At 39.9% G+C, this 27,032-nt stretch overlaps 1 protein-coding gene across 7 annotated transcripts in view; it reads right to left on the reverse strand.

Annotated features, from left to right (window-relative positions):
• HECTD4 (HECT domain E3 ubiquitin protein ligase 4) overlaps window positions 1-27,032 on the reverse strand; it is a 188,882-nt gene that overhangs the window by 104,227 nt on the left and 57,623 nt on the right. For all 7 annotated transcript variants that reach the window (XM_038575137.1, XM_038575138.1, XM_038575139.1 and 4 more), the window contains exons 4-8: window positions 26,601-26,731; window positions 23,437-23,545; window positions 22,609-22,747; window positions 19,233-19,403; window positions 2,863-3,055 (exon numbers count right to left, since the gene is read on the reverse strand). In XM_038575137.1, coding sequence (XP_038431065.1) covers window positions 2,863-3,055; window positions 19,233-19,403; window positions 22,609-22,747; window positions 23,437-23,545; window positions 26,601-26,731 — 743 coding nt within the window. The remainder of the gene's footprint in view (window positions 1-2,862; window positions 3,056-19,232; window positions 19,404-22,608; window positions 22,748-23,436; window positions 23,546-26,600; window positions 26,732-27,032) is intronic.

The raw sequence follows: 27,032 nt of genomic DNA on the forward strand, positions 1-27,032 counted from the left end.
ATTATTAAATAATTATTATTTCTAATCAAGAGGTAAAAGATGCACTCTAATCTCACCTCCTCACTGGGATATTTGAAAATACAAATTTAAGGACTTCCTATATACTACTCTAGTGAGGTCTGATCATGGCAACAGAAAGTGAGACAGAATGCTTAACCTAGGAAGCTGTCAGGGTATAAAACAGAACAGCTCAGATAGATGTAAAAATTGCTTTTACATGTTTTAGATTAGAAAAAGGAAAAAAGTGAAACCCAATCTGTCTGATTTTTGTTTTGAATGTTTGTGCCTCTAAACAGCTCCATTAGAAACTCCAAATTCTCAACAAGTATATTCTTCATCTTCATCCAGGACATAAACTCAAGGGCATAAATTTCCACAGGTAAGAAACCCAAAAGGGGCAATGATTGGAAAATTAGCAACTTTATGAATATAGCATTTTCACCATGATGTTTTAATAGACAACTTATTAATAACATGGTTACAGGTATTAGTTTATCCCAGAATAAAACATTCTAGACCCTTTGAATGCTGAATCCTCAAAAGTCAGCCTAATAACTGGTGATTTTTTATGCAACATCATGTTAATGAATATGCAGAGAATGTATATAAAAGTATGAGCTCACATGTTTTGAATACAACAGCAGTTTTCACAGAATTCTAAACATACCCTTGCCTTCTGAGTTCTTCTGATTTCACTCATATCTCCTTTTCCAACAAAGATTCCTTTAGTACTTCTATTGTTGGGATAGGATTCAGTTTTCTCCCAAGGATAAACTCAGATCAAGCCTTCAGCTTGGGGATGCCTGGGTGGCTCAGAGGTTGAGCATCTGCCTTTGGCTCTGGGTGTGATCCTAGGCTGCAGGATCGAGTCCCATATTGAGCTCCTTGCAGGGAGCCTGCTTCTCCCTCTGCTCATGTCTCTGCCTCTCTCTCTCTCTCTCTCTCTCTGTCTCAGCCTTCAACTTGTTAGGAAGCTATTTATTTTGTAAACCCACCATCCTCTACAAAGTATTCCTATCATTCTAATTATCCATATACCCAAGTCATGACAACTGTTAATAATCTCCCCACTTATATTTGATATAATAGAGACCCATGAAAATAAAATTATATCCTTAAATTCTAATATGAACTAAGAAGTATTTAATTTGATAGCCTTAAAATGAATTAATCAGTTTCTCTTCCCAACATTTCAGTATATAAAGGATAAAGCCTAAAATTGCATTAAATTCATTAAACATCTATTCATTCAGATGGATTTTTCTATATACACAGCATATGTTCTAGCCTTATCTTTTACTACAGTTCATGACTTGTTATAGAGTCACATAGTTGGTGTAATCTGAAAACTCATCAAGAATAATGGTTCTTAACCTTTCTTGGGTCAGAGATGGCCTTGAAAGTCTGGTGAAAATCAGGATGGATACACTTAAGATGTTGTTATGAAAGTTTGGGGAGTGCATTCATGAGCCTCTTAAGGGCTTATCTCAGTTAAGAACTCTTGCTTTCAAAGTACAGAACGGTGTGTTTAGTAGGCTGCCTTTTATTAAGAAAAGGAGGAAAATAAGGACACATAATTGTATTTGCATAAAGAAATTCTGTAAGGTTATATAAAAACTAATAAATATAATCACCTATAGGAGGTAGTGCAGGGCAAAATGTATAATATGCCAAGATACAGAAGAAAGATTTCTTTGTATATACCTTTTTATATTGCTTCTACTTTCAAACTCTGTACATGCGTTATTTATTTTAAAATATTAAGGTCCACAAACAAAAAAATAATTAATTAATTAATTAATTAATTATTAAGGTGCAAACAGTAAATGATAAATTCTAGAAAAAGCAATCTCCCTTGTGGATGTTTGCTTCTTATTTGCTTGGCCAAGAAGTGAAGACAATGCCAAACATGAGTTTTTTACATTTATGAAGCAGATGCTAAACATGAAATCAATTTACATTAACAGCAATGATAAGGTATTTACAGTTAAAGACAGAGCTATTTGGAATTATTATAGATTCATGCCAATTCATGTCCATAGCTAACAACATGTATTGGTTTGGAATTTAAAAAAAGACTGATAACTGGAGGGAGATAAAAAGGTGAATTATGTAAAGCAAAGTGCTTTGTATGACATACTATAAGCACTCAAAAAGTACTGCCAACGGGGTGCCTGCCTGGCTCAGTCAGAGGAGCATGCACTCTTGGTCTTGGGATTCTGAGTTCAAGCCCCACATTGGGTATAGAGATTACTAAAAATAAATAGACTTGGGGGGAATAAAAGTACTGCCCAAATTCCAGAGGGAGCTCTCACAAATCACAAGCTGAATATATCAAGCCATGAAAAGACACGGAGGAAACATAATGCATGCTACCAAGTGAAAGAAGCCAATCTATAAAGGCTACATGATATGTGATTCCAACTAGGGGGCATTCTGGAAAAGGCAGAACTATGAGGACAATAAAAAAGTCAGGGGTGGCCAGGCACAAGGGGAAGGAGAGATAAATAGAGCACAAAGGATTTCTAGGGCAGTGAAACTACTTTGTATGATACCATAAGGATGAAGACCTGTCATCATGTATTTGTCCAAACCCACTGACTGCACAACACCGAGAGTAAACTTGAATGTAAACTATGGGCTTCAGGTGATTAATGTTATGTCACTGTAGGTTTACCAACTGTATAATGGGAGAGAGCTGTGCATGTGTGGGGGAAGGAGGTTTACAGGAAATTCTTTACCTCCCTCTCAATTCTATGAACCTAAAACTGCTCTAAAAAATAAGGTCTTTAAAAATATGTACGTAGCTGAATGGAGCCACACAAGGTGAACAAACACAGTAAGCAAAGGGCCGCAACATACCTGCTTGGTCTTCTTTCAGTGTGTTGGAGATGGTGGAGCCAGTAAGGGCAGCCAGTGTTGCGGACGGGGAAGCTCTGTAACGTGAAAGTCTGCTCAGAAGCATTTCATTAATGCTTTTGGCAGATTCACCTTCTTTTCTCATTAGAATTGTGCGTTCCTGAAGTGGATTAGCTACAAATACACCATTTTCGACCTAGTATTTGAAGAAAAAGAGGTCCTTCAGTGATATTGGTTTCTACCAATCAGTGGATTTCTATTTGAGAATTGCATCACTGTGATCTGGTTGCTCAAAGACATTTCCAAAAACTGCATCTGAGTAGATGTACACCGCAAAATTTAAGTGTTCTATAGAAACTACTGAGAACCAAAGAAAGACAAAAGGTAAGTTTAAGTTTTCATTTTTCCCAAAAGCACAGATTCTAAAAGCAGCAAGCCAAGTTTAATAGGTTCTACAAAAGGCTGTTGATTAAAATTCCTTATACTGCATTCCACAGGCAGCTCTCACTAATTACAAGCTTCTGACAGGTATAAGTAAGAGAAGAGGAAAACAAATCAATCCATTTTTGATTTACTATTATTAAGTACAACTAAGAAGATAATGTCTTTTGGAAATATAGTGGCTAAAATCCAAATTCTGTGTTGACAGCGGTTAACATTCACTGCATGGACACTGACATAGCAATCCTGGAGAAAGACAGATTTTGTCTGCTAAAAATACATGGCAACATCAGCTAGGTCCTTGCTGGTGCTGGCCAGTTCTTCCTTCAACACTTGATTCCCCAGCAGAATCTCTACATTGGGGATTCCAGAATTCTTTCACCAATTTTGGAGCTTGACTTTAAGCAGAGCACCTAACTGCCTTTCCTGCTAAAAAGATCCAGACCGGAATATAAATAATAGTGAAAGGGAATATAAGGGAAGGGAGAAGAAATGTGTGGGAAATATCAGAAAGGGAGACAGAACGTAAAGACTGCTAACTCTGGGAAACGAACTAGGGGTGGTAGAAGGGGAGGAGGGCGGGGGGTGGGAGTGAATGGGTGACGGGCACTGGGTGTTATTCTGTATGTTAGTAAATTGAACACCAATAAAAAATAAATTAAAAAAAAAAAAAAAAAAAAAAAAAGATCCAGACCACTTACTGGAAGCTGCCCCCACTCATCCCTCTTCCAACTCAAGTATGTCTGTATCCACCCTCATTTATCCTTCCTTTCCTCTTATTTCAGAGGAAGAAGTGTTTTGCCTCCTGTGGTTTAAGGTTAACTCTTCTGCTTCGGTCTCCTTGTTTCTTGTTTTTGTTTTGTTTTGTTTTGTTTTTGTTTTTTAAGATTTTATGTATTTATTCATGAGAGACACAGAGAAAGAGAGCGGCAGAGACATAGGCAGAGAGAGAAGCAGGCTACCTGCTCCTGCAGGGAGCCCAATGTGGGACTCGATCCAGGACCCCAGGATCATGCCTTGAGCCGAAGGCAGATGCTCAACCACTGAGCCACCCAGGTGTCCCCCACTTCTGCTTCCTAACTGCTCCCTTAACTATCTCCTGCCCCATTATCATCAGTCTCCCTCAGGTCTTCCTTCTCCTTGGTTTCAAGTAGACACAGACTTGACATAGGACCTTGGTGACCCACTGCAGTACCATCTCTTTTCTCCACTTCCATTCACTGACAAATGTTTCAAATGACATCGCATGCAGCTTCTGCATCTCCCAGCACCGTTCCAGAATCAAGTTCCTGGATCTGGTTGGAACCTCAGAAACTGGTGCCAGCAGCAGAGGCAAGTGTGACTGGCCTGCCACTGTGGGGCAGAAAGGCAAGTAAAAAGCAAAGGAGTCCAATGTGAAAGGTTGGTAACAGAGAAGCAGCAAGAGAAAGCAAGCAATTCAGAAGCACAGCTTTGGAAAGGTTCCCAAAGAGGGCTGCACAGAGTTGGGGAGACTTTTATGATACATTCACAAGTGATGAGAGAAAGGATTTCTTGGCGAATCCAAAAATGTTCTATTTTCTTGGCCATACTTCTTCCCTCTTTAGAGGGACTTAACTGCACCCCCTCTAACAGTGAACTTGCTTGATGGTCTAAGTGCAACCAAAACCATCTACCTCTTCCTTATCTTCCACGGGGGCGCAGCCATGGTTGCTAGCCTTCTTGGGGTTCTCTTTCCTCAGTCTTGGTAGCAGAACACAATCCTGGTTTGTGTCTTTTTCATATGAACATTTATCTCTGTGTAAGGTACTCTGCTAGTGAGCAGAATTGACACAAGTCCGTATACCCACTTACTTAAACAGAAGCTTGCCTAGGATGAGACCCAGCCTCTGGTGCCTAAGACTTCTGCCTGGAACACTCTGTCCCCAGATCTTCCATGCCTAGCTCTTTCCAATCATTCAGGTCTCAAGTACAATACCACCTCCTCAAAGAGACCTTCCTGATCACCAGTCTAAAGAATAATCTCCTCCACCCCTCCCCAAGCCAGAGCACATCACCCTGCTCTGTTACCCACACAGCACTGACTGCTCTCTAAAGTCATCTAACTCATTGCTTCCTTTATTGTTGGCTCCTCTACCTCTCCCCCCAACTGAATGCCAGCTCCCCAAGAACAGATTCTGCCTGCCTCGCTCACCATAACATCTTCAGCACTCAGGAGACAGCAATAAATACTCAATGCCTTGCTGAATAAGCAAACCAGCATTCCCGCTTGAATCCAATCCCACCTCTTCTTGGTGTGACTCCCACGTTCCTATAAACAGACTTGTCCTTGCTACTGAGATCCAGTCCCACCCTCCCTGACTGCCTCCCACTCCCCGGCATTTCCTCCCGAATGGCCTACTGTCGCCTAAAATGCAACACATCCACGTTGTTCTCTCCCCACCCTCTGGCTAGAGCAACCCCTACCAAGTATAGCTATATTTAGGTCCCACAGCTCTAGGAAGAACCCTTCAAAGGCATCCAAGATAAAAATCAATCACTCTAAGCTTGGCATTTGAAAGCATTACCCAATCTGGTCCCATGAGAAAAATCAATGGAGACCTTAAAAAAACTATACCATTGTGTTCAAGTACTTTGAAAATACTAAGAAGCTGATAAAGCATCTGGGGAAGCAAAGAGGGCTGTGGTTTGGTGCACAAGTGGTAAATCTGGGAACCTCTACTTGGCAGAGAAGCTTTTCAGGATGCAAAAGCTACTGATCTAGAAAGGAGGGAAAGAGCCAGAAGGAGTAAGCAGCAGCGAGTTAGTGCCAAGAAGCTTCCCACCTTGCAGACACCCAGCACAGGCCACCATCCTCATAAGTTGAGGACTGACCCAGCCTCTTAACTGTTTCTCCTGTTTCCTTAACTGGCCTTCTGTTTCTACCCGGCACTCCTATGATCCTCTCTGCACACCAGCCAATGATCATTCACTAAAGTAAACAAAACTATGTAACTTCTGGTCTCAGAACCCAGCAGTGGTTTCCCAACACACTTAAGATAAAACCCAAACTACCATTAGGGCCCAAACGGCCCATCATCCACAGACCTCCCAGCCTCTCCTGCCTCTGCTCACCCTTACTACACTTTCACTTACAGCCCTACTGGCCTTCTGTCACACCTTCAAAATGCCAAGCTTCCCCCTAACTCTAGGCCTTGTGATTTGCTGTTCCCTCTTCCTGGATTAACAAACTGTTCCAGTTTGCCCAGGCCTGTCCTGGTTTTAGCAGTGAGAGTTCCATGACCTGAGAAATCTCAGCCCCAGGCAAACTGGGATGGTCAGTCACCCTATCCGTCAGGATGGATGGCTGCTTATCATCCAGGTCTCAGCTCCAATGTCCTTCCTTAGAAAGACCAGATCTGTCAGGTGAACTAAAGTAGACCCTCACCTCTGCCCCACTCACTATCACACCATCCTGTTTTATTTTCTCACCTCTTCTATTTATCACTAGCTGAAATGGTTTTGTTCTTGTTTGGTACAAACTCCCCACCCTAATATGAGCTCCTTTAAAACAAAGGCCTGTTACCCTGCTATTCAGACAAAGAAAGTCATATAGGTACTGGATTAATACCAATGAGTGAAGGACATCTCAGACATCCAGATCATAATCTAAAGGAAATAATAAACCTGTGGGGAAATAGAAGGGACACAGAGTGTCCATTACTATACTAACCATATGTTTAAGAAGGGACACAAAGAGGACAAAATAGCAGTAAAAAGGTCTCTGAATCTCGAGAGAAGAACAATTTATGGAGAGAGTATGTATATGTGGGGGCAGGAAGAGCTCAGAACAAAACAGAAGATGTAAAAAAAGGTGCTCTGAAAAGGTGAAAAAGTTATAGAAGGTTCAGTGATTCTACAGTCTTAAAGGCCATAATCTAAGTGCCTTCTAACTTCAAAAGCCTAAGACTCCAAGGCTATTACACTGGGAACCTCAGGGAATGATGCATCCTGGAGTCATGCCCTGGTTTAGTTCCCTTGCATACCGACTCTGGGCTTGGCCATCAGAAAGCATGATGCAGGCAAGGCTTGAGGAGTGCTTATGCTCTGAAAAAGCTGGAAAATTAGAGGCTGTCTTGACTCTTACAGCCCCAATCAAGCTGTAATGAAGGTGCAGGTGTGATCTCAGCCTCCCCATATAGAGAAGAACCACCACTCAAATGAGCCATGTCAACCTCTAAGTCATTATTGCTCAGAGTCACTTAGTTTTGAGGTCGTTTGTTGAGAAGATAACTGAAATACCCCCAAAGTCAGAGATTATTTCATATTAATAGTCAGGTTAGGTATTCTCTATATTCCCTTTATGTTGTACTCCAAATTATATTTCTATAGTCTACCTTCTATAATGATTACTTATCTGTTCCAACCTGAGTTAATAAGAAATCCTTTTTTAAAAAAGATTTATTTGAAAGCACAATCGGTGGGGGTGAGGGGAGGAGAAGCAGACCCCCCAGCAGACACTGAGCTGGGAGACTGACATAGGGGTTGATCCCAGGACTCTGGGATCATGGCCTGAGCCAAAGGCAGACGTTTAACCAACTAAGCCACCCAGATGCCCAGTAAGAAATCATTTTGAAGTCCTGGGATTGAGCTCTACACTGGGCTCCCTGCTTAGCGGGGAAGCCTGCTTCTCCCTCTCCCTCTGTGCTCACCCTGCTTGTGTACACTCTCTCTGTCAAGTGAATAAATAAAATCTTTAAAAAAAATCATTTTGAGAGACCAGCACAGTTAGATCCTGCTCTGATTATCTATTCATTTTAGCCAGACTTCAATCCTTTAGTTTTCCCTCAATCTTAAGTACCAACACATCTATTTTATAGGTCAAACTCAGCTGATTTTTCATTAAAAATGACAGAAGCTGGTGGTATTTGAAGTTCCAAAAATAGGTTTTTAATATTTAATTTCTCGGGCACCTGGGTGGCTCAGTTGGGTCAAGCACCTGACTCTTGACTTCAGCTCAAGTCATACAGGGTCATCAAATTGAGCTCTGTGTGGTGGCGATGGGAGTGGACTCTGCTTCAGATTCATTTTCTCCTTTTGCCCTTACCCCCAGCCTGCACTCATACTTTCTCAAAAAAATTATATATACACACACACATATTTCTCTCCTGATTATAAAATATATGGACTCTTCTATAGCTGTCTAGTCTCTTTAAAAACTTTAAATCCTGCTTTATTCTTGACCCAAAAGCTAATGTGAACTATTAAAACCAGTTCCTGCTCAATACTCTCTAAGAGTTCCCCATGTCCAATGGAATAAAATCCAAATACCTTGCAAGGCCCTACATGAAATGGCCTGGCTTACCTATCTGACCTTACCAATCACCACCCTCTCACTACTTATTTGCATGAGGCACAGAATGTGTATAACATGGGACTCTTGACCTCAGGGTTGTGAGTTCAATGCCCATACTGGGCGTAGAGTTACTTAAAAAAATTTTAAAGGAGGAGAGTGGCGCCTGGCAGGCTCAGTTGGTAGAGCATGTGACTTTTGATCTCAGGGTCATGAGTTCGAGCCCCACAATGGCATAGAGCTTACTTTTAAAAAAACATAACAAATTACCATTTGTGTAAGAACAGAAAAGGAAAAAATATACATGTGTATTTGTACGTGTTAATATTAGGAAGAATACAGGAGAAAGTATTAACATTATTTGCCTCTTGGGAGAGAAAATGAATTAGGAGGCAGGTAGGTCAGAGACTTTCGTAGCATTTGAATCTTATAACTATGTTAATAGGCTATTTTTAAAAATAAAATATTCAAAACAATGTAACCATCACTAAATTTGTAGAGAAATTTATCAGTACTTGCAAGTATCTGGGTGAAATAATAATTCATAGTAAACCTAATTCTTCTCAATAATTATCATTAGCCACATCTAAGTAGCAAATATTTATACTATTTAGAAACCAAAATTTTTCATGAATCAGAAAAATAAAGAATTTTAGTATTCAGCCCTTTAAAAAAGGAAATCCTGCCATTTGTGACTACATGGATGAGCCTTCAGAGTATTATACTAAGTGCATAAATCAGACTGAGAAAGACAAATATTGTAATGATCTCACACTGGAAGATAAAAACAAAAAAGAAACTCATAGAAACAAAAAATTGTAGTTGCCAGGGGCTTTGGGTGGGAGAGATGGGAAATGTTGGTCAAAGAGTACAAATTTTCAATTAGAAAATGAATTAAGTTCTGGGGATCTAACATATAGCATGGTGAATACATATAGTTAATCACACTATATACTTAGATGTTAGTTACTAAGAGCCTATCTTAAATGTTACCATACACGCAGACACAAATGTGGTAAACATATGAGGTGATGGATGCTAACTGGATTATGGTAATCATTTCACAATATATACATATGTCAAATCATCACCTTAAAATTATATTTTATTTGACAGCAATACTTCAATAAAGCTGGGGGGTGAAGGAGAGTTTCAGGGCTGGAACACTTTGAATCATCTACTGGAAATCCCTCATTTTATAAGCTTTTTTTGTCTGGTTTGGCCAAGGCAGTTCATCAGAGGGCTATGGCTAAGACCTGTGATTTGTCAATTTTGAAGAAAGTGTCTTTATTATCCATTCAATAATTTAAAATTTCAAAAACAGGGACACCTGCGTGGCTCAGAGACATGATCCCGGAGTCCCGGGATTGAGTCCCACATCAGGCTCCCTGCATGGAGTCTGCTTCTCCCTCTGCCTATGTCTCTGCCTCTCTCTCTCTCTCTCTCTCTGTATCTCTCATGAATAAATAAAATCTTAAAAAATAAATAAATAAAACAAAATTTCAAAAACAAAGTTAAAAATACTTCAGCCTCTCCACAGTCTACTTCACTATCTCTCTCTCCTTTCTCTTCTTTTTTTTTTTAATGACAAACCTCTGGAGAGAACTAGCTGTTCTTCTCATGTTACCCTCTTCACCATACTCAACCAATTCCACTTGCCTTCACTTCTCCAAACCCCCACAACTGCTCCTGCTAAGGCTACCACCCATTGCCTCCATATTCTCCATTCAACAACTTCTTTCAGCTTCAATCTTGACTTCTTTACAGAATTCAATGCTATTAACCAAGTTCTCCTTTTTATAAAAATTTACTTGGGTGCCTGGCTGGCTCAGTCAGTGGAGCACGAAACTCTTGATCTTAGCATAAAGATCACTAAAAATTCACTTAAAAATTTTAAGCCCATTTTTAAGCTTTTAAAACAAAAAGATGATAGAAAGCAAGTCTTGCTAGGGGCAACTAATTTTTTTTTTTAAGATTTTATCTGAGAGAGGGAGTACAAGAAGGGGGAGGGGCAGAGAGAGAGAGACAGGAAGACTCACTGCTGAGTGTCTAGCCCGACATGGGGCTCAATCCCAGGACCCCCAGAACCATGACCTGAGCCAAAGTCGGATGTTTAATGGACTAAGCCACCCAGGCGCCCCAAGGCAACCAATTTCTGATATTCCATTCATCCAACAAATATTTTGTAAACACCTACTGTGTGCCAAGCATTGTTCCAAGTGCGGGGGACATAGCAGGTAACGAAAGAGACGAAAATCCCTGCCCTCCTAGAGCATTCTAGGCCAAGGAAAGTCAACAGATAAGCAAATAAATGGATAGTAATGAGTTATAAAGAAAAATAAAGCAGGGTAAAATGGATAAGAAGGGATAGGATTTTATTTCATAGAAAATGTTTTATTTATTTAGAGAAGGAACACGTGTGTGAGTGGGGAAGGGAGGGGGTAGAGGGAGAGAGAATCTCAAGCAGACCTGGAGCTCAGCATGCAGAGCCCCACACAGGGTTTGATCCCATGACCCTGAGACCATGACCTGAGCTAAAATCAAGAGTTGGATGTTTAACCAACTGAGCCACCCAAGCACCCCACATATAAAATGTTTTCTATAGAATAATAAGAAAGATCTTTCTAATAAGGTGCTTATTTGAACAGAGATCTAAAAAAAGTGAGAATAAGCCACATGGTTATCTGTGAGAGGACAGCCCAGCATGATAGCGTCGAGGTGGGAGCACACTTGGTGTGTTAGCAGGTGAGCAAGGAGGCCAGCTGTGGCTAGAGTGGCATTACAGAGCTATAGTTGCAGACAGTGGCAGGTGAAGAGGGGGCCCCTTGAAGGTTCAGCAGACAGTACTTGCTGACTTAGACACGGAATTTGGGAGGGAAAAAAGGACTCAAGAGTGACACTAAAAGTCTTGGGCACCTGGGTGGCTCAGTCAGTTAAGATCTGACTTCAGCTCAGGTCATGATCCTAGAGGTCCTGGGACTGAGTCCCTTGGTGGGCTCTGCACTCAGCAGAGAGTCTGCTTGTCTCTCTCCTTCTCCCTCTCTATACCTCCCCCTGCTCATACTCTCTCTCAAATAAATAAAATCTTTTTAAAAGGGGATCCTTGGGCAGCCCGGGTGGCTCAGTGGTTTGGCACTGCCTTCAGCCCAGGGCCTGATCCTGAGGTCCAGGGATTGAGGCCCACACTGGGCTCCCCACAGGTAGCCTGCTTCTCCCTTTGTCTGTGTCTCTGCCTCTCTTTCTCTCTGTGTGTCTCACGAATAAATAAATAAAATCTTAAAAAAAAAAGGGGGGGGGATGCCTGGGTGGCTCAGCAGTTTAGCACCTGCCTTCAGCTCAGGGCATGATCCTGGAGTCCTGGGATTGAGTCCCACATTGGGCTCTCTGCAAGGAGTCTGCTTCTCCCTCTGCCTGTGTCTCTGCCTCTCTCTGTGTCTCTGGTGAATAAATAAAATAAAATAATCTTTTTTAAAAAAGAGTAGCACTAAAGGTCTCTGGCCAGCACTGGAAGGACACAGATGCCATCAATTAAAATTGGAAAGCTTCCAGAAGAGCAATTCTGGGGTAAAATCAGGAGTATGGCGGAGGGGCGTATTTATCTGGCAGTGATGATCAGACTTCCAACTGAAAAAGTCTCATATCCTGTGCACATACAAATAAACACCCACATCGATATGCAGCCAGAGCTCTAGGGACAGATTCTGGCTGAGCAGCAGATTTGAGCACCATCAGTACATTGAGGTGTTTAAAGCTCCATAACTGTAGGAGCCCAGCCACGAGGGAAGAGCAGACAGCAAGAGAAGGCCTCCTGGAAATAGGTCCGGAAGCACATACTTGTTGAGAGGTAGGGAAGGTGGGGCTGGGCAGGAACAACCAGTGGCAGAAGCCCTGTGAGAGGTCCCACAAGCCAATTGAAACAGTTTCAGGAATGGGGGAGTGATAAGCCACATGAAAATACTGCTAAAAGGTCAAGTAAAAAGACAACAAGGTCGACCTTGAACTCAGTAACGTGCAAGACACTGGCAAATGTGGAAGAGCTAGCTGTTCTGGTGGAATGGGGTGCGATACAAGACCCATGGGAGCAGGCTCAAGAGCAAACAGAAAGACAGAACATAGAAACAGTAATAAACTCTTTCAAAAGTAGTGCTATAAAGGGAAGCCAAAGATAGGAGAGTGGAGGTGAGTACGGGTCAAGGGAGGTTTTTTATTTTGTTTTACCTACAAGACAGGATATCCTCCAATGTATTTGTATGCTGTGGTGAATGATCGTTGAGAGGAAAGCTGTTAATGCAGGAGGACAATTGCAGAAGGAATCCCCTGACGCTCACCCCCGCCCCACCCCACCCCCGGCTTAACTTTTATTACACAGCAGGTAGTGAATACAGTGTTGTGAACCTAGCTTTTTGTACTAAACAATGTAACTTGGAAATTAGTCTACTTGGTCTATGCACATCTGCCTCATACTTTTTAATAGCTATTCAATGTTCCATTCCACAGAGGTACCATAGGCAGTTGGCCAGAGATCTGTGTTTAGTTTCCCAAGTCAGCATCTTAGAAGCTGCTAAACTAGTGGCTGGTGGTGCTTAATTTATTTGATGAAAAATTTCAAACGTACAAAAATAGAGAATAGTCTAATGAACCTCCTTCCAGATTCAACTATAATCTAGATATTGCCATACCAGTTTTACCTATCGCTTTTTTCTTCTTAAGCGTTTTAAAGTATACCTCAGACAAGTAATTCCACTTCTGAATATTTCACTACACATCTCTAAAGATGTGAACAATTTATAGAACCACAATGCCATTCACATACTTTAAAAACAAATTAAAAATAATCTCTTGGTTTCATTTAATATTCATTTCAATTTCAAATTCCAAATTGTCTCTATAATGCTTTATAATGGTTTGATTCAGACTCCAAAAATGATTCAAAGGTTGTTCATTTAATCTAGAGCAGGTTCCTTCACCAACATTTCATTTTATGCCACTGACAGAGGCTATTTTAGTTGTTCTATTTCCTCCGTGGCAGGGATGGGCTTTTGATCGTAGAACTATATGGCTAAAAATATCTTTGTGGTCTTCACACTTGATTGGACCCTTTGGATGACTTAACTTCTGGGCTGGAAATCAGTTTCCCTCAGAATTTTGAGAGCATGACTCTGTGTATCCAATAATGCTAATGAATAGGAGGGTGCCTTCCTTATTTCTCATTTGTACATGATTTTATCTCTAGAGCTTCAGAACCTTCTCTTTACCCCTGATCCTGTGAAATTTCAAGATGATACGCCACAGTGTGGGGCATTTTTCATTCACTAGGTCAGATACCTGCTAATCTAAGACACCAGGGTCCTTTAGTCTGATGTTTTTCTTGTATTCCTTCTTTGATCACACTGTCCTTTTTCTTTCTGCTCTCTTTTGGGAACTCCTATTACTATGACTTTAGATGGATTGCTCCTTTACATTTTTTATCTCTTCTCTCATACTTACTGTTCTTTATTCTATTCTGTTCTATTTTCTGGGAGATTTCTTATCTTTAACTCTTTTATTTTTTTTAAATGTTGACAACCATAGTTTTAATTTCCAGGAGCTCTTGTTCATTTTCTGATCTTTTCTCATGACCTCCTGTGCTACTGTATGAATGCAAAATCTCATATCTCACATAGAGTTTACAAAGTTATATTCTACTCCTATTGGCTATATTTTTAATTTTTATACTGGAGGCTTTCCTCATTGGTTTTATTTTTTTTTAATTTTTTATTTATTTATGATAGTCACAGAGAGAGAGAGAGAGAGAGAGAGAGGCAGAGACACAGGCAGAGGGAGAAGCAGGCTCCACGCACCAGGAGCCCGATGTGGGATTCGATCCCGGGTCTCCAGGATGGTGCCCTGGGCCAAAGGCAGGCGCCAAACCGCTGCGCCACCCAGGGATCCCTCCTCACTGGTTTTAGAAATCCTTAGTTGTCTGCTTTAAAAAGTCTTTTTGGGGGGATGCCTGGGTGGCTCAGCGGTTGAGCATCTACCTTTGGCTCAGGGCATGATCACAGAGTACTGGGATCAAGTCCCGCATTGGGCTTCCTGCATGGAGCCTGCTTCTCCCTCTATGTCTCTGCCCCCCTCTCTCTCTCATGAATAAATTTTAAAAATTTAAAAAAAAAAGGGGGGGGGATCAATGGGTGGCTCAGCGGTTTGGCGCCTGCCTTTGGCCCAGGGCGCGATCCTGGAGTCCCGGGATCGAGTCCCACATCGGGCTCCCGGGATGGAGCCTGCTTCTCCCTCCTCCTGTGTCTCTGCCTCTTGCTCTCTCTCTCTCTCTCTATCACAAATAAGTAAATCTAAAAAAAAAAAAAAAAAAAAAAAAAAAAAAAAAGTGGGGCAGCCCGGGTGGCTCAGTGGTTTAGCACTGCCTTCAGCCCAGGACATGATCCTGGAGACCTGGGATCGAGTCCCATACGTTGGGCTTCCTGCATGGAGCCTGCTTCTCCCTCTGCCTGTGTCTCTGCCTCTCTCTCTCTGTCTCTGTGTCTCTCATGAATAAATAAATAAAATCTTTAAAAATAAATAAATAAAAATAAATAAAGTTTTTAAAAAACACAGTATTTTTTAAATGTGCACCAAAATAGTAACAAGCTTCCCCACGCACCCATCATCTGGCTTCAATAATTAAAAAAAAAAAAAAGAAAGTTGGCAAAATACTGATAATCTATTTATTTTCCCCTCCACATATACCTCTCCAAGGCTTGGGGTTTTGTTATGTTGGGGTTTTTTGTTTTGTTTTGTTTCTGGGTGTTTTGGGGTGTGTGTGTGTGTGTGTGTGTGTGTGTATCTCCTGTTTTTTAAACGTTCAGCCCTAATGAGGAATGCTGTGCACACGGTTAAGCCTTGCTTACTGGAAGACATCACTTGTGGGTGATTCACTAGGACAGCAGACCTTTTCCTTAAATGAACCCCAGTGTCTGTACCCGGAGATCTTTTTTCCAGTCATTCAGTTTCTTCAGAAAATAAAATAGTCTTTCGCCTGGGCAGCCAGTATCTGAGCACAGATGTGTACACCAGCAAAGGGGAAGACAGTTCTTTTTATTAACTTTCAGCCTATGCCCCTCTTGCCATGCATCCACACCACACCTCATGCTTCGAATTCCCAGGACTCTCCAAGGTTGGTAGGGGTGACTCATCTCTCTTCCTCTTGGATTTCCCCTAAATATATATGCACTTCAAGTCTAGGCTTGCCCCACACTGAAAGACAGGAAGGGACACTATCTCCATCTTCTGAAGACGAGGAACAAGAGATGCAGCCTAGAGCTGAGGAACAAGAAATACAGGTTTCACTGCAAGTTACAAAGATAACCAAAAGAGGAATTAAAAAGAATAAATATATTATGAGGAAGAAAAGAGGAAGGATTAGACCAAATCCTCATCTATCTCAGAGAGGAAAAAATATATATATGGAGTTCACAAATAAAAAAACAGTAATAAGCTTTTTACTTAGCGAAATGAAGACAACCAATAGAAGAATGAAAACCGGAAACCATTAAAATGAGTACATATGAGAACAACCTGTGGCCAGCATGAGGGGCTTTCTCACTTTCCATGATGAACCTAGATGTGCAGAGCACCTGGATGGCTCAGCAGTTGAGCGTCTGCCTTTGACTCAGGGCATGATCCCAATCCCGGGATCGGGTCCCACATCAGGCTCCCTCCTTAGAACCTGCTTTTCCCCCTGCCTGTGTCTCTACCTCTCTCTGTCTCTCATGAATAAATAAATAAAATAAAATCTTAAAAAAAAAAAACAAAAACAAACCTAGATGTGCTACCTAAAGCTCTAGTTCATGTTTGTGGATTTCTTTGATAGTTTTTTCTTTTAACTTAAAAGCATGTAAGAGAAAGGGGAAATTCTTCAATGTTTTCCCACTATACTTAGGATAAAGACCTGAATCATTTAGCCAGCTGGTAAATTTGTTAAAAACAACAACAAGGGGCACCTGGGTGGCTCAGTGGTTGAGCATCTGCCTTTGGCTCAGGTTGTGATCCCAGGGTCCAGGGACAGAGTCCCACATCAGGCTCCCCAGAGGGAGCCTGCTTCTCCCTCTGCCTATGTCTCTGCCTCTCTCTGTGTGTCTCTCATGAATAAATAACGTCTTTAAAAAACAACAAGCTTTTCTGACAATTAGGAATACATGTTCAAATAGTACAATCTCTAGCAGACCAAAGACTCATTGTAGCTGGAACATTTTGTTAAAGAAGATGATTAAAAAAAAAAAAGAAAGAAAGAAAAAAGAAGAAGATGCTTAAACTGTGAAAACTAGATAGAAAAAGAAGAGAATGTACCTTACAATACTAGACACCTGACTGATGGCTGACTGGCTGATAAACTTCCCAGCACAAATTTAAACCCTACTAAAATGTATTCAAAAATTACTTCAGTGTTTATTTTTTTCCTAGGAATGCGAATTTCTTCCCAGAAGGAGGCTGTAAATTACATCACTAAAAAAGGTTTTGTCACATATTGGTTTGGGGCAATTTCTTCTTTTATAGGCCTCTACAAATACTATCTAGACCAGCACTGTCCAACAGAACTTGATCTTCAACAATGGAAATGGTCTAGATCTCTGATGTTCAATACAAATCCAATCATATCTGTGCATAATTATACCTGACCATGGAAAAAATAAGTACCTCAAATGCATGCATTTGCACTGGTGATTCCAACTGCACAAATCTTTGTGCCATCTATGTATATATGTACTTTTTACATGGATTGACATGCACAGACACCATTTTCATTCAGTATGAACCTTGAGGCTGCTGCCGTTCTCCCTCTTAACCAAACCAATGCCTGTGTAAACAGCCTGGAGGTAATCCTTGAAAAATTGTTTCATAAGTCTTTCAAAAGTTGTTTTGCATAAATGTTAAAATTTCAAAATGCTGCAGGGTAATTTAATGTATAAAACATTAGAAGTATGTACTGCATACTTAATAGATCATAATGTATAAATTCTATTCAGTCATGCTTTAGGTTTTAAGCATGAGGTTGTATACGTTTACTGTAAGTCCTTGCATCTGTGGTGCTACGTGAGTGTGAGAAGGTGTCAAGGACTGAAAATATTTTGTTGCCTAAAAAAAAAAAAAAAAAAAAAGCCTGTTTGTAGGTATTTTCAATATGCTTATTTTAAGTGTCTCTCACTACCTATTACACACCATTGTTTTGTGAGTTTGTTTTGTGTGTGTGTGTGTGTGTTGTACAGTAGTTAAATCTCCACACAGAAAAATAAATGTCCTGAATTCTCATATTGGTATTCTTTATTGGTTAATGTATATCAGGCATGTAATTTATTCATAAGTGTAGAAGATGTTTCTAAATGTAAATGTGTTTTTTTTTTTAAGGATTATACTAAGGTTTCTTTAATTAGATGCGGATTGTTTAGGCATAACTGTAACTTAAGAATGAATGTTAAATAAAATATACAGGTTTATTTTCTTCCTTATAGAAAAAAAGAAAAAACAAATCCAGTCATATGTGGCTACTGAACCCCTAAAGCATGGCTAATGTGAATGAGCAACTAAAGTTTTAATTTTATTTAATTCTAATTTAAATTTAAATAGCAGTATGTGGCTATGGGCTACACTGCAGTAGACAAGTGCAATTCTAGACTACCATGGTTCCTCCTCTCTTACACTAAGCTCTCCCCTCTACATTCTAGCCACCCAGGCCCATTGTCATTTCCTAAAATACACATGCTTGCTCCTGCCACAGAGCCTTTGCACCTATGGTCTCTTCCTCCTAGAATATTTGATTCTCCCCCACTCCCCAACTTCTTCATCTGGTTAACTACTACTTTTCCTTCACTACTTAAAATTATCCACTTACTTGCTCACTTGTTCATGGTTAATTTTTTATCACTCGACCACTACCAGCCCAACCCACCCACTAGGCAGAACACAAGCTCCATTAGAGCAAGGATCCTGCTCACCTTGCCCATCACTGTAGTCCTACCACCTAAAGGCAACACGGCCTGACTCACAGTAGGCATTCAGCTAGTATCCACTGAATGAATGCGTTCACATGATTTTAATCGTCTTCACTATCAGAGACTCCCAATGTGTACAATAGCCCCAATCTTGCCACTGCGTTTTAGCTCCATGTTTCCAAAAAGCCCCACAAGCATTTCTACTTAAAAACCCCACTGCCTGGGATCCCTGGGTGGCGCAGCGGTTTGGCACCTGCCTTTGGCCCAGGGTGCGATCCTGGAGACCCGGGATCGAGTCCCACGTCGGGCTCCCGGTGCATGGAGCCTGTGTCTCTGCCTGTGTCTCTGCCTCTCTCTCTCTCTCTGTGTGACTATCATAAATAAATAAAAATTAAAAAAAAAAAAAACCACTGCCTACACATCAACTATTATTATCTGCACTCTGTTGCCAGATTAACCTTCAGAAAGCTTGGCTCTGTCTCTGTCATACAACACCAAACAAAACCTTCAAAGAAATCCAAAAGAATAACCAATTCTGAGGCAAAAGTAAACACACTGTACATACTCCAACTTTTTCAGGTCCTTTGTAAACCAATACAAAAAGAAGCCCAATGGAAATTTCTTGCAACACCACAAAATGAGAAAGTGAATCTCACCACAAGCTCAAAAATGTCCATGAAGACAGAATGTCCCTTAGGTGTTTTCTCATTCAGACTGGCAGGGGACCAGATCCAGTAGAAGTAAGTACCATCTGAAGAAAGGTGCACAGTGCTCAGGGTGCTGCCAACAGGGAGATGATTGGCTGGCATTGGCACCATCTGGCACACCTGGACATGAGAGGGAAGAAAGTTTCATTAGTGCAACATATAACTTCCGATGAATTCTATCAGTTCCTCACCGATGCTATTATTCCAAAATCAGAATTCAATAGGTTTCCTGGTCAAAATAAAACAGGTATTTCTAACAGGTGAAAATTACAGGACAAAAATATAAAAATTCTACAATGGGCCATGTGAGATAAAAACAGGCCAAAAGTATCTGGATCTGCTAAGCATGTATGTTTTATCAAACATTTATTTAAAACAATGCTTTAGGGCAGTCTGGGTGGCTCAGCGGTTTAGTGCGGCCTTCAGCCCAGGGCATGATCCTGGAGACTGGGGATCAAGTCCCATGTCGGGCTCCCTGCATGGAGCCTGCTTCTCCCTCTGCCTGTGTCTCTACATCTCTGTCTCTGTTTCTCATGAATAAATAAATAAAATCTTTAAAAACAAAACAAAACAAAAAATGCTTTAGAGAAATAGTACTTGCTAAAATTTCCTTAGTAACTTTTCCTTAGTAAGAATTTCAGATAATTAGTTATATTTAAAAGGGCAGGGATCATCTCACATTTACTTTTATATCCCAACACCTAATTCTGAGTCTAACTCAAAGTTACTTAATAAATGTGGAATGAAAATAAAATAAATAAAATAAATAAAATAAAATAAAATAAAATAAATAAAATAAAATAAAATAATAAATGTGGAATGAAGTGGAAAATGGGCAGAAGGAAGACAACAAGGGAGGCAGAGAAAGGAGTGAAGGGGAAAGAAGAAAGTGAACAAGCAAAGGCACATACAAGACCCTCACCCAGCACATGTGGGCTTACTGAGATGAACAATGTCCATCAGGAGGAAAAAGACAAAACACCTAACCTCTGTATCAGGCATGAAGCCATGTTTCTAATACTAACCATCTTTTGGTTTCAGTGTAACAAAGGAGCTTTGCAACATTTCACATTGAATGTGTAATTACATACTCATTTTCACTGCCAGAGAAAAGCCCTTAAAAAAAATGAGAGAAAATGGGGACCCAAAAAACTGCTAACTAGGTTTTTCAAAAATGCTGAGGGTAGGAGCAGAACTGAAAATCCCCAAATAAAAATAATTAGAGAAGGTCAGATGCCTTCGGTAACAGTAAGAACCACTTTCAGTTACTCCATCTCTTGGGGTGAGTAACTCTTATTCCCAAGGTTACTTCTGACCCTTGAACTTATTTCATATGAGCTTTTTTCCAGACTTGTTTTGTCTATTTCAAAAGTTAAAAACTAATGTCATTGCTGTAACCACATTTTGGAACTTAATAGTACCACGAAATCTAGAACATTGACAGCTACTGATTCACCTAAGTTACCTCCAAATTGTTCCAATGCACATCACCTCGTTAGTGACAACACGGTTTTCTTGGACGAAATTGAAGTTTTTGCAACACAGAGGAAATGGACATTGCCTCAAATAAAAACCATGTCCCAAGATTTAACATCCGTTTAATTCCTAGGCTTATGACTCTACTTCAAATAAATATAGGACATATTCTCATCTGTCTGCATTAGTAATAAAAAATGAAGTAAAAAAAATGAAGTGAACTGGGCATCAATTTGTTTTTTATTCACTTAATTATTATTATTTTTTTAAGATTTTATTTATTTATTCATGAGAGACACAGAGAGAGAGAGAGAGTGGCAGAGACACAGGCAGAGGGAGAAGCAGACTCCATGCAGGGAGCCCGATGCGGGACTCAATCCTGGGACTCCAGGATCACGCTCTGGGCCAAAGGCAGGCACTAAACCACTGAGCCACCCAGGGATTCCCTCACTTAACAATTATTAAGCAGCTACTGTGTGCTTTGGAGATACAACAGTGAATAAGACTCAGTCCCTGTTCCCCAGAAAAGGCACAGTTGAGTGACAGACAAAAGGAGATGTAACATCCCTCGAAAGTTCTGCATAGGGACACCTGGGTGGCTCAGGGGTTGAGCGTCTGCCTTTGGCCCAGGGCGTGATCCCAGAGTCTTGGGATTGAGTCCCATATCGGGCTCCCTACGAGAAGCCTGCTTCTCCCTCTGCCTGTCTCTCTGTGTGTCTTTCATGAATAAATAAATAAAATCTTAAAAATAAAAAAAAAAAGAAGAAGAAAGTCCTGCACAGACTACTCCCAGGGCATTCACCCCACAGATGGGAACTCTAACCATTCAGTTCATCTTTGGTTGAAAAGCAGAAAGGTGTATTGTAAAAAGTTCAAACTTTAGTGCTAAGAACCATGTTCTTATGCTGCCATTATTGTGCAGCCTTGGGCAAGTCCCTTAACATTAGAGCTACATTCCCTCTCTCAACAATAAACACTTGCCAAGTGCTTACAATATGCCTAGCCTCAGTTGCCTTGTCTTAAAATGAAACTGCCATACTTCTACCCCACAGGTAGAAGTATATGTAAATTGCCTAGATCAGGGCCTGGCACAAGGACACTGATAAATGACAGTTACTATTATCAATCAAATGCAAGGCACTGTGCTATATCCTGAGCCCACGAAGATAGGTAAGATAGGGTCCAGACTTAAAGGTATGCATGGTAGTGAGGAAGAGACAAGAGCAGGTGATTTCAGCATAATGCAGCAAGTGCTATGATAGAGTGCTATATTTGGAAGCACTAAAGATGAGCTCCAAATCCCTAACACATAATGATTTTATCCAAACTCATTTCAAGGCTCCCATTCCCACAGAAAGGCTGTTTAGAATAAATCAAATAAGGAAATGATGTCTTCCCAAAATAGATATGGCAAAAGAAAAAAAAAAGACAGCTAGTATGTATACCATTTTTGACACTCTAGAATTTTTTGGATCATAAAAGTTTGTTGATGGCCTTAGAATCTCTTAGAGAGCACATTCACTCAGCTCATGTAGGAAAACTCTAAGATATCAGAGGAAAAAACAGAATGCCCAAATGGTGACAATTAAAAGGATGCTACCTATGATGGCAGGAAACTAGATCAACTGTGCTCTTATTCCTTCTGAGGAGGTCAAGAACTTCCCTCACTGTCTCCAAAATACAAAAGACAATGTCTTGTTTTTTGTTTTATGTTTTTTTCTTTCTTTCTTTCTTTCTTTCTTTCTTTCTTTCTTTCTTTCTTTCTTTCTTTCTTTCCTTCCTTCCTTCCTTCCTTCCTTCCTTCCTTCCTTCCTTTCTTTCTTTCTTTCTTTTTTTTTTTTTTTTTTACCTGAAGGGTATTCTGGTCAATGACCTGGAAAAGGGAGTGAGGTTTATTATCAAAAGATACAGGCCGGTGGAGAAGATTGCCACTGCCAAAAGCAACCCATCCTGGTTCCAGCTCCTCATTCCGGCAGTACACAAAACCTCTGCAGAGGAAAAAAAAAAAAAAAAAAAGGTATACAGGCTAAGAAGCCAGGCAGTGTTCAAAACCACACAATGAGCTACAACAAACAAACATTTTCCACCTAATTTTTAAAAATGACTAAGTATGCAAAATATTTAAAGAAGAGTAAATATACTACATTAACTTTGAGACAAACTACAACAAATATTAATTTTTCACAACAAATTAAAGAGGAGAAAAAGTTGGGGAAAAAATCTAATTAAATATATATATATAAGGTTTTCAAACTGTGGTTTCTTCTGGCAGCAATTCACAGATCTTATACCCCAAATGTAAAACACTGCTAATCCAACGTGAAATCCAAGTACAAAAAGGCTTGACTAGAAAAATGTCCATTCATCAACATGGAGAAGTCACTAATATTACAATTCCAATCATAGAAGAATTTCTGGCTAGAAACAATGACTTGAGGGCTACCAAGCTCTTTAGAGTCAAAACAAAGCCGAAATGCATTAACAGAACAAGAGTCTACTAATCCAAGAAAACCCAAATTACACGAAGTTGTTCAGACTTATTTAGTAAATAGTCAGTCTTGGCGAGGGATGGGGGGGTGAAGGGTGGTATATGCATCCCAGGTGTCTTCTTCACAGAGATTTGTATAAAGAGGGAAATGTTCCAGCCAAATTATTCAGCAAGTTCCGTGCAACTGACCTGAGAGTACCATGTAATCCAGACCCCAATTTGCTTACTCCTCTTCCAACTGAGTTAGTAGTATACAGGTAAAGACCATCTGCCGTGAGACAGCGCCCCAAGTCAGCATCTGAAATAGTTTTTTCACAGGTAAATTATATACATGCTTTTTCTAATGAAATTATAAACGTGCTTTTTCTAGTGAAAAAGCCATTAGGAGGTGGAGTGAGAGATAATCTCTTCTCTCTTTAGAAGATAAGCACTTCTAAATAAGTGCTTCAATGTCATTTCCAGGAAAGATGGCTCCAACCCCCAAATCAAACATCTAAAATGCATGTGGGATCAGGAACCAAGATCAGGGAAAGAGGTCAGAGAGTTAATAGCAGGAGAACTTGGTTCTGCCTGCCAGAAGTTTTCTTCTTTTTTGAATAGCAAACATAGAGTCAAATTTATACCTTCCTAATTCTAATCTGAAATGATTCGGACTACAGTACTTTCACTAATGATTCTATAGTTAAAAGGTGTGAACTTTTAAGAGCATTGGCACTTATTAGTTGACCTTGGGCCTTTTTGATCTTCAGTTTCTTCATCCATAAGATGAGGATAATATGTACCTAAAGAGTCACTGTGATGGTTAAATGAGATAACACAAGAAAACATCCATATACTCTCTGGTACAAAAAAAATGTTCCAGATAAATGGCAAATGACATTATATTGAAATACTAATGAAATACATGAAACTAAAATCTGCTTCTGTAGACTTCCCATCCAGCGACTGTTTCCCCTTAGCTATATCCTCAGCCAGCTAAAACAGTATCACTCTGCAGAAAACAGTTTACTAATTTAACCTTCTAAAGAATCTGTCTTAAAAAGAGAGCTTATAAAACTTTCAGTATTTTCATAATCATTTCACTATGTTTATCTACTACTTGGCATATTAAAGGAAATGCACAACACAGCACTCATATTAGTAATGAGTATGCTGTTAAGAATTCAGTCTACTGGGTGCCTGGGTGGTTCAGTCAGTTAAGCATCTGCTTTTGGCTCAGGTCATAAACCCGGGGTCCTGGGATGGAGTCCTGCATCAGGCTACCTGCTCAGCAGGGAGTCTGCTTCTTCCTCTCCCTGTGCTCCTCCCCCTCTGCTCATGCGCGTGCACTCTCTCTCTTAAATAAATTTAATTTGACTTAATTTAAAAAAAAAAGAATTCAGTTTGCTAATCCAAGACAACTAGAACTTGTAACTACTGATTTCTCAAAAAACACGTAAAGTGAGTAATCATTTTTAAAATATTGGGAAGCGTGGGTGGCTCAGCAGTTTAGCGCTGCCTTCAGCCCAGGGTGTGATCCTGGAGTCCGGGAATCGAGTCCCACGTCAGGCTCCCTGCATGGAGCCTGCTTCTCCCTCTGCCTGTGTCTCTGACTCTCTCTCTTTGTGTCTCTCATGAATAAATAAATAAAATATTTAAAAATAATAATAAATAAAATAAAATATTAATTTCCCTCCTTAAAGATTTTAACCTGGAACATATAAATATCTGTTTATTCACCCCTCTTTAGATTGAGGCCAAGGCTTTCTGAGGAGTCGTCTGACACAGTGTGGTAGCTAAAGGGACAGATTAAACCAGACCGGCCTCAAGTTGATACCTTTTGAAGCTGAGTGACGAATACACAGGATTGACTAAAGCATTCTTTCAACTTCTATATCTGTCAAATGTTTCCATATTAAAAAATAAGATTATTTTTCTTGTAATAATTTAAAAAGTATTCTCAAGGTAGAAGCAAAATTAAAGGTACAAGAGAGTGAAAAACAAGTATATCAGCTTAATTCCATCATCCTCAGTAAGAAACTACTCCAAGGGAAATATTTAAGTAAAAATGAGAAAATAAAGGGAATTTGCTTTCGTCTGAAGATGTCAATTTCAGCCTATAATATTTAAGAACTTTTTGGATATCACAAGCTTTTTGCTTCTCCCATGGACTCCAGTTGCATCATATCCAAAAGTCTTGCCTGCTCCTCTTATGAGCTCACATGACTATTTGTTACAACAGTAGATATGAACAAGACACAGGCCCCGGGATGAAAGGTGCACAGGGCTCCTGCTGCTTAGACTGCACCCCTTGTCCTTCTGGTTGCCCCAGAAGTCTGCCCCCATCAAAGGTTCTATATATATATATGTGCTGCCGAAGGGAGCACTCCATCATAAATGAAAGAGTGAGTAGTAGAGTAGGCTCTGAATCCCATACCTAATTAACATCAATTTCTTAGAGATTCATTTGTTTTTAAATATCTTTAAGTCTTTCAGTAAGAAAACTGAATATTTTAAAAACAATTTCCTAAGGTGTTTTAAATTTCTATTTCATCAATTATGTAATGTTTAATGATACAATCATAATAACAATTCCAACAACAAACAGCTTTGAGAGCAGGGTGGACTCCTGGCAAGCCTGTGACTCCACAGGTGGGAGTGGCAGTGCACACACTGCCTAGAAGTGGCTGGCCTGCCATGCCACAGAACCACTCGCTACATCTACCACGCACAAAATGGAGAGGCCTCCTTCATCCCACAAGTCAGGCAAATGAAAGTCAATTAAGAGAGTTTCTGCCATTTTCACAGAAATCAGAATAAACAGATATGGAATACATGTGAAAGTGTAAAAACATTTTAATCCAACCCATTTTATTAAAGGAGATCTTAATTCATGCTCCTTTGAACAATTCCTTCCTCTCTCTCTCTTTTTTTTTTTTTTTTTTTTTTTTGCACTTTTAGGATGGGAAGGTTCATCCAAACCCCCCTTGATAAATTACTAAAGGAAACAGTAAACAGCATCAGGCTCAGGCAGCAAGATCTGATATTCTGTTCACAGATATAAAAATTCAACTTGAGGCTCCCATGCTCAAACACAAATACCCAGGAGTCAACTTAAGTAATTCTGCCTCCTTGGCTAAAGTATATGGATGATACTGTTTTCTTGCGATAGCAAAACCTATCCATTTTCTTACCTCACTGAGTATCAGCTTTTACACTTTTACTGATAAAGCAGACAATGAACATACTGTATAGGAACCTAGTGCTTTTAATTAAAAGGAACACAGTTCTATCAAAATCATTTGCCACAATGATCTAAAACCACTCTCTTCACATCTTAATTTCAATCACAGGAGCAAAAACCCTTACATTACCTTTATTTTCAGAACTGGAGCCAGTGTTGCTATCTGGTGCAGGTAACATGTCTTCATACCCCCATGATACTATGTGCTTGCCACCGAGCAAACAGGAGGGGGATCCAGGCCCCCCTTCCAAAAGTAACAGCCTAAAATTGGGGAGATGGGAGAATCATAAAGACACTAAGATTATCCATTTCAGCAAGAAAATGAAAGTAATCTTACAGAGCACACAACTAAAATAGGCTTATACAAATATATATCTGGAAAAAATATTTGTTTTTAAATTTAAAAATTACAAAGCAGTACTTATAGAAATGTTATAATAAAAGTACAGCTATGTGTACAATGTATAGGTTTTATATATACATTTATATATACATGGTGTGAGAGTAGGATATGAAATGAGGAGGCACTTATATCAAAACATTAGGAGTGGTTATCTTTGGA

This window comes from Canis lupus, chromosome 26, assembly GCF_011100685.1.
Source record: "Canis lupus familiaris isolate Mischka breed German Shepherd chromosome 26, alternate assembly UU_Cfam_GSD_1.0, whole genome shotgun sequence".
NCBI lineage: Eukaryota > Metazoa > Chordata > Mammalia > Carnivora > Canidae > Canis > Canis lupus.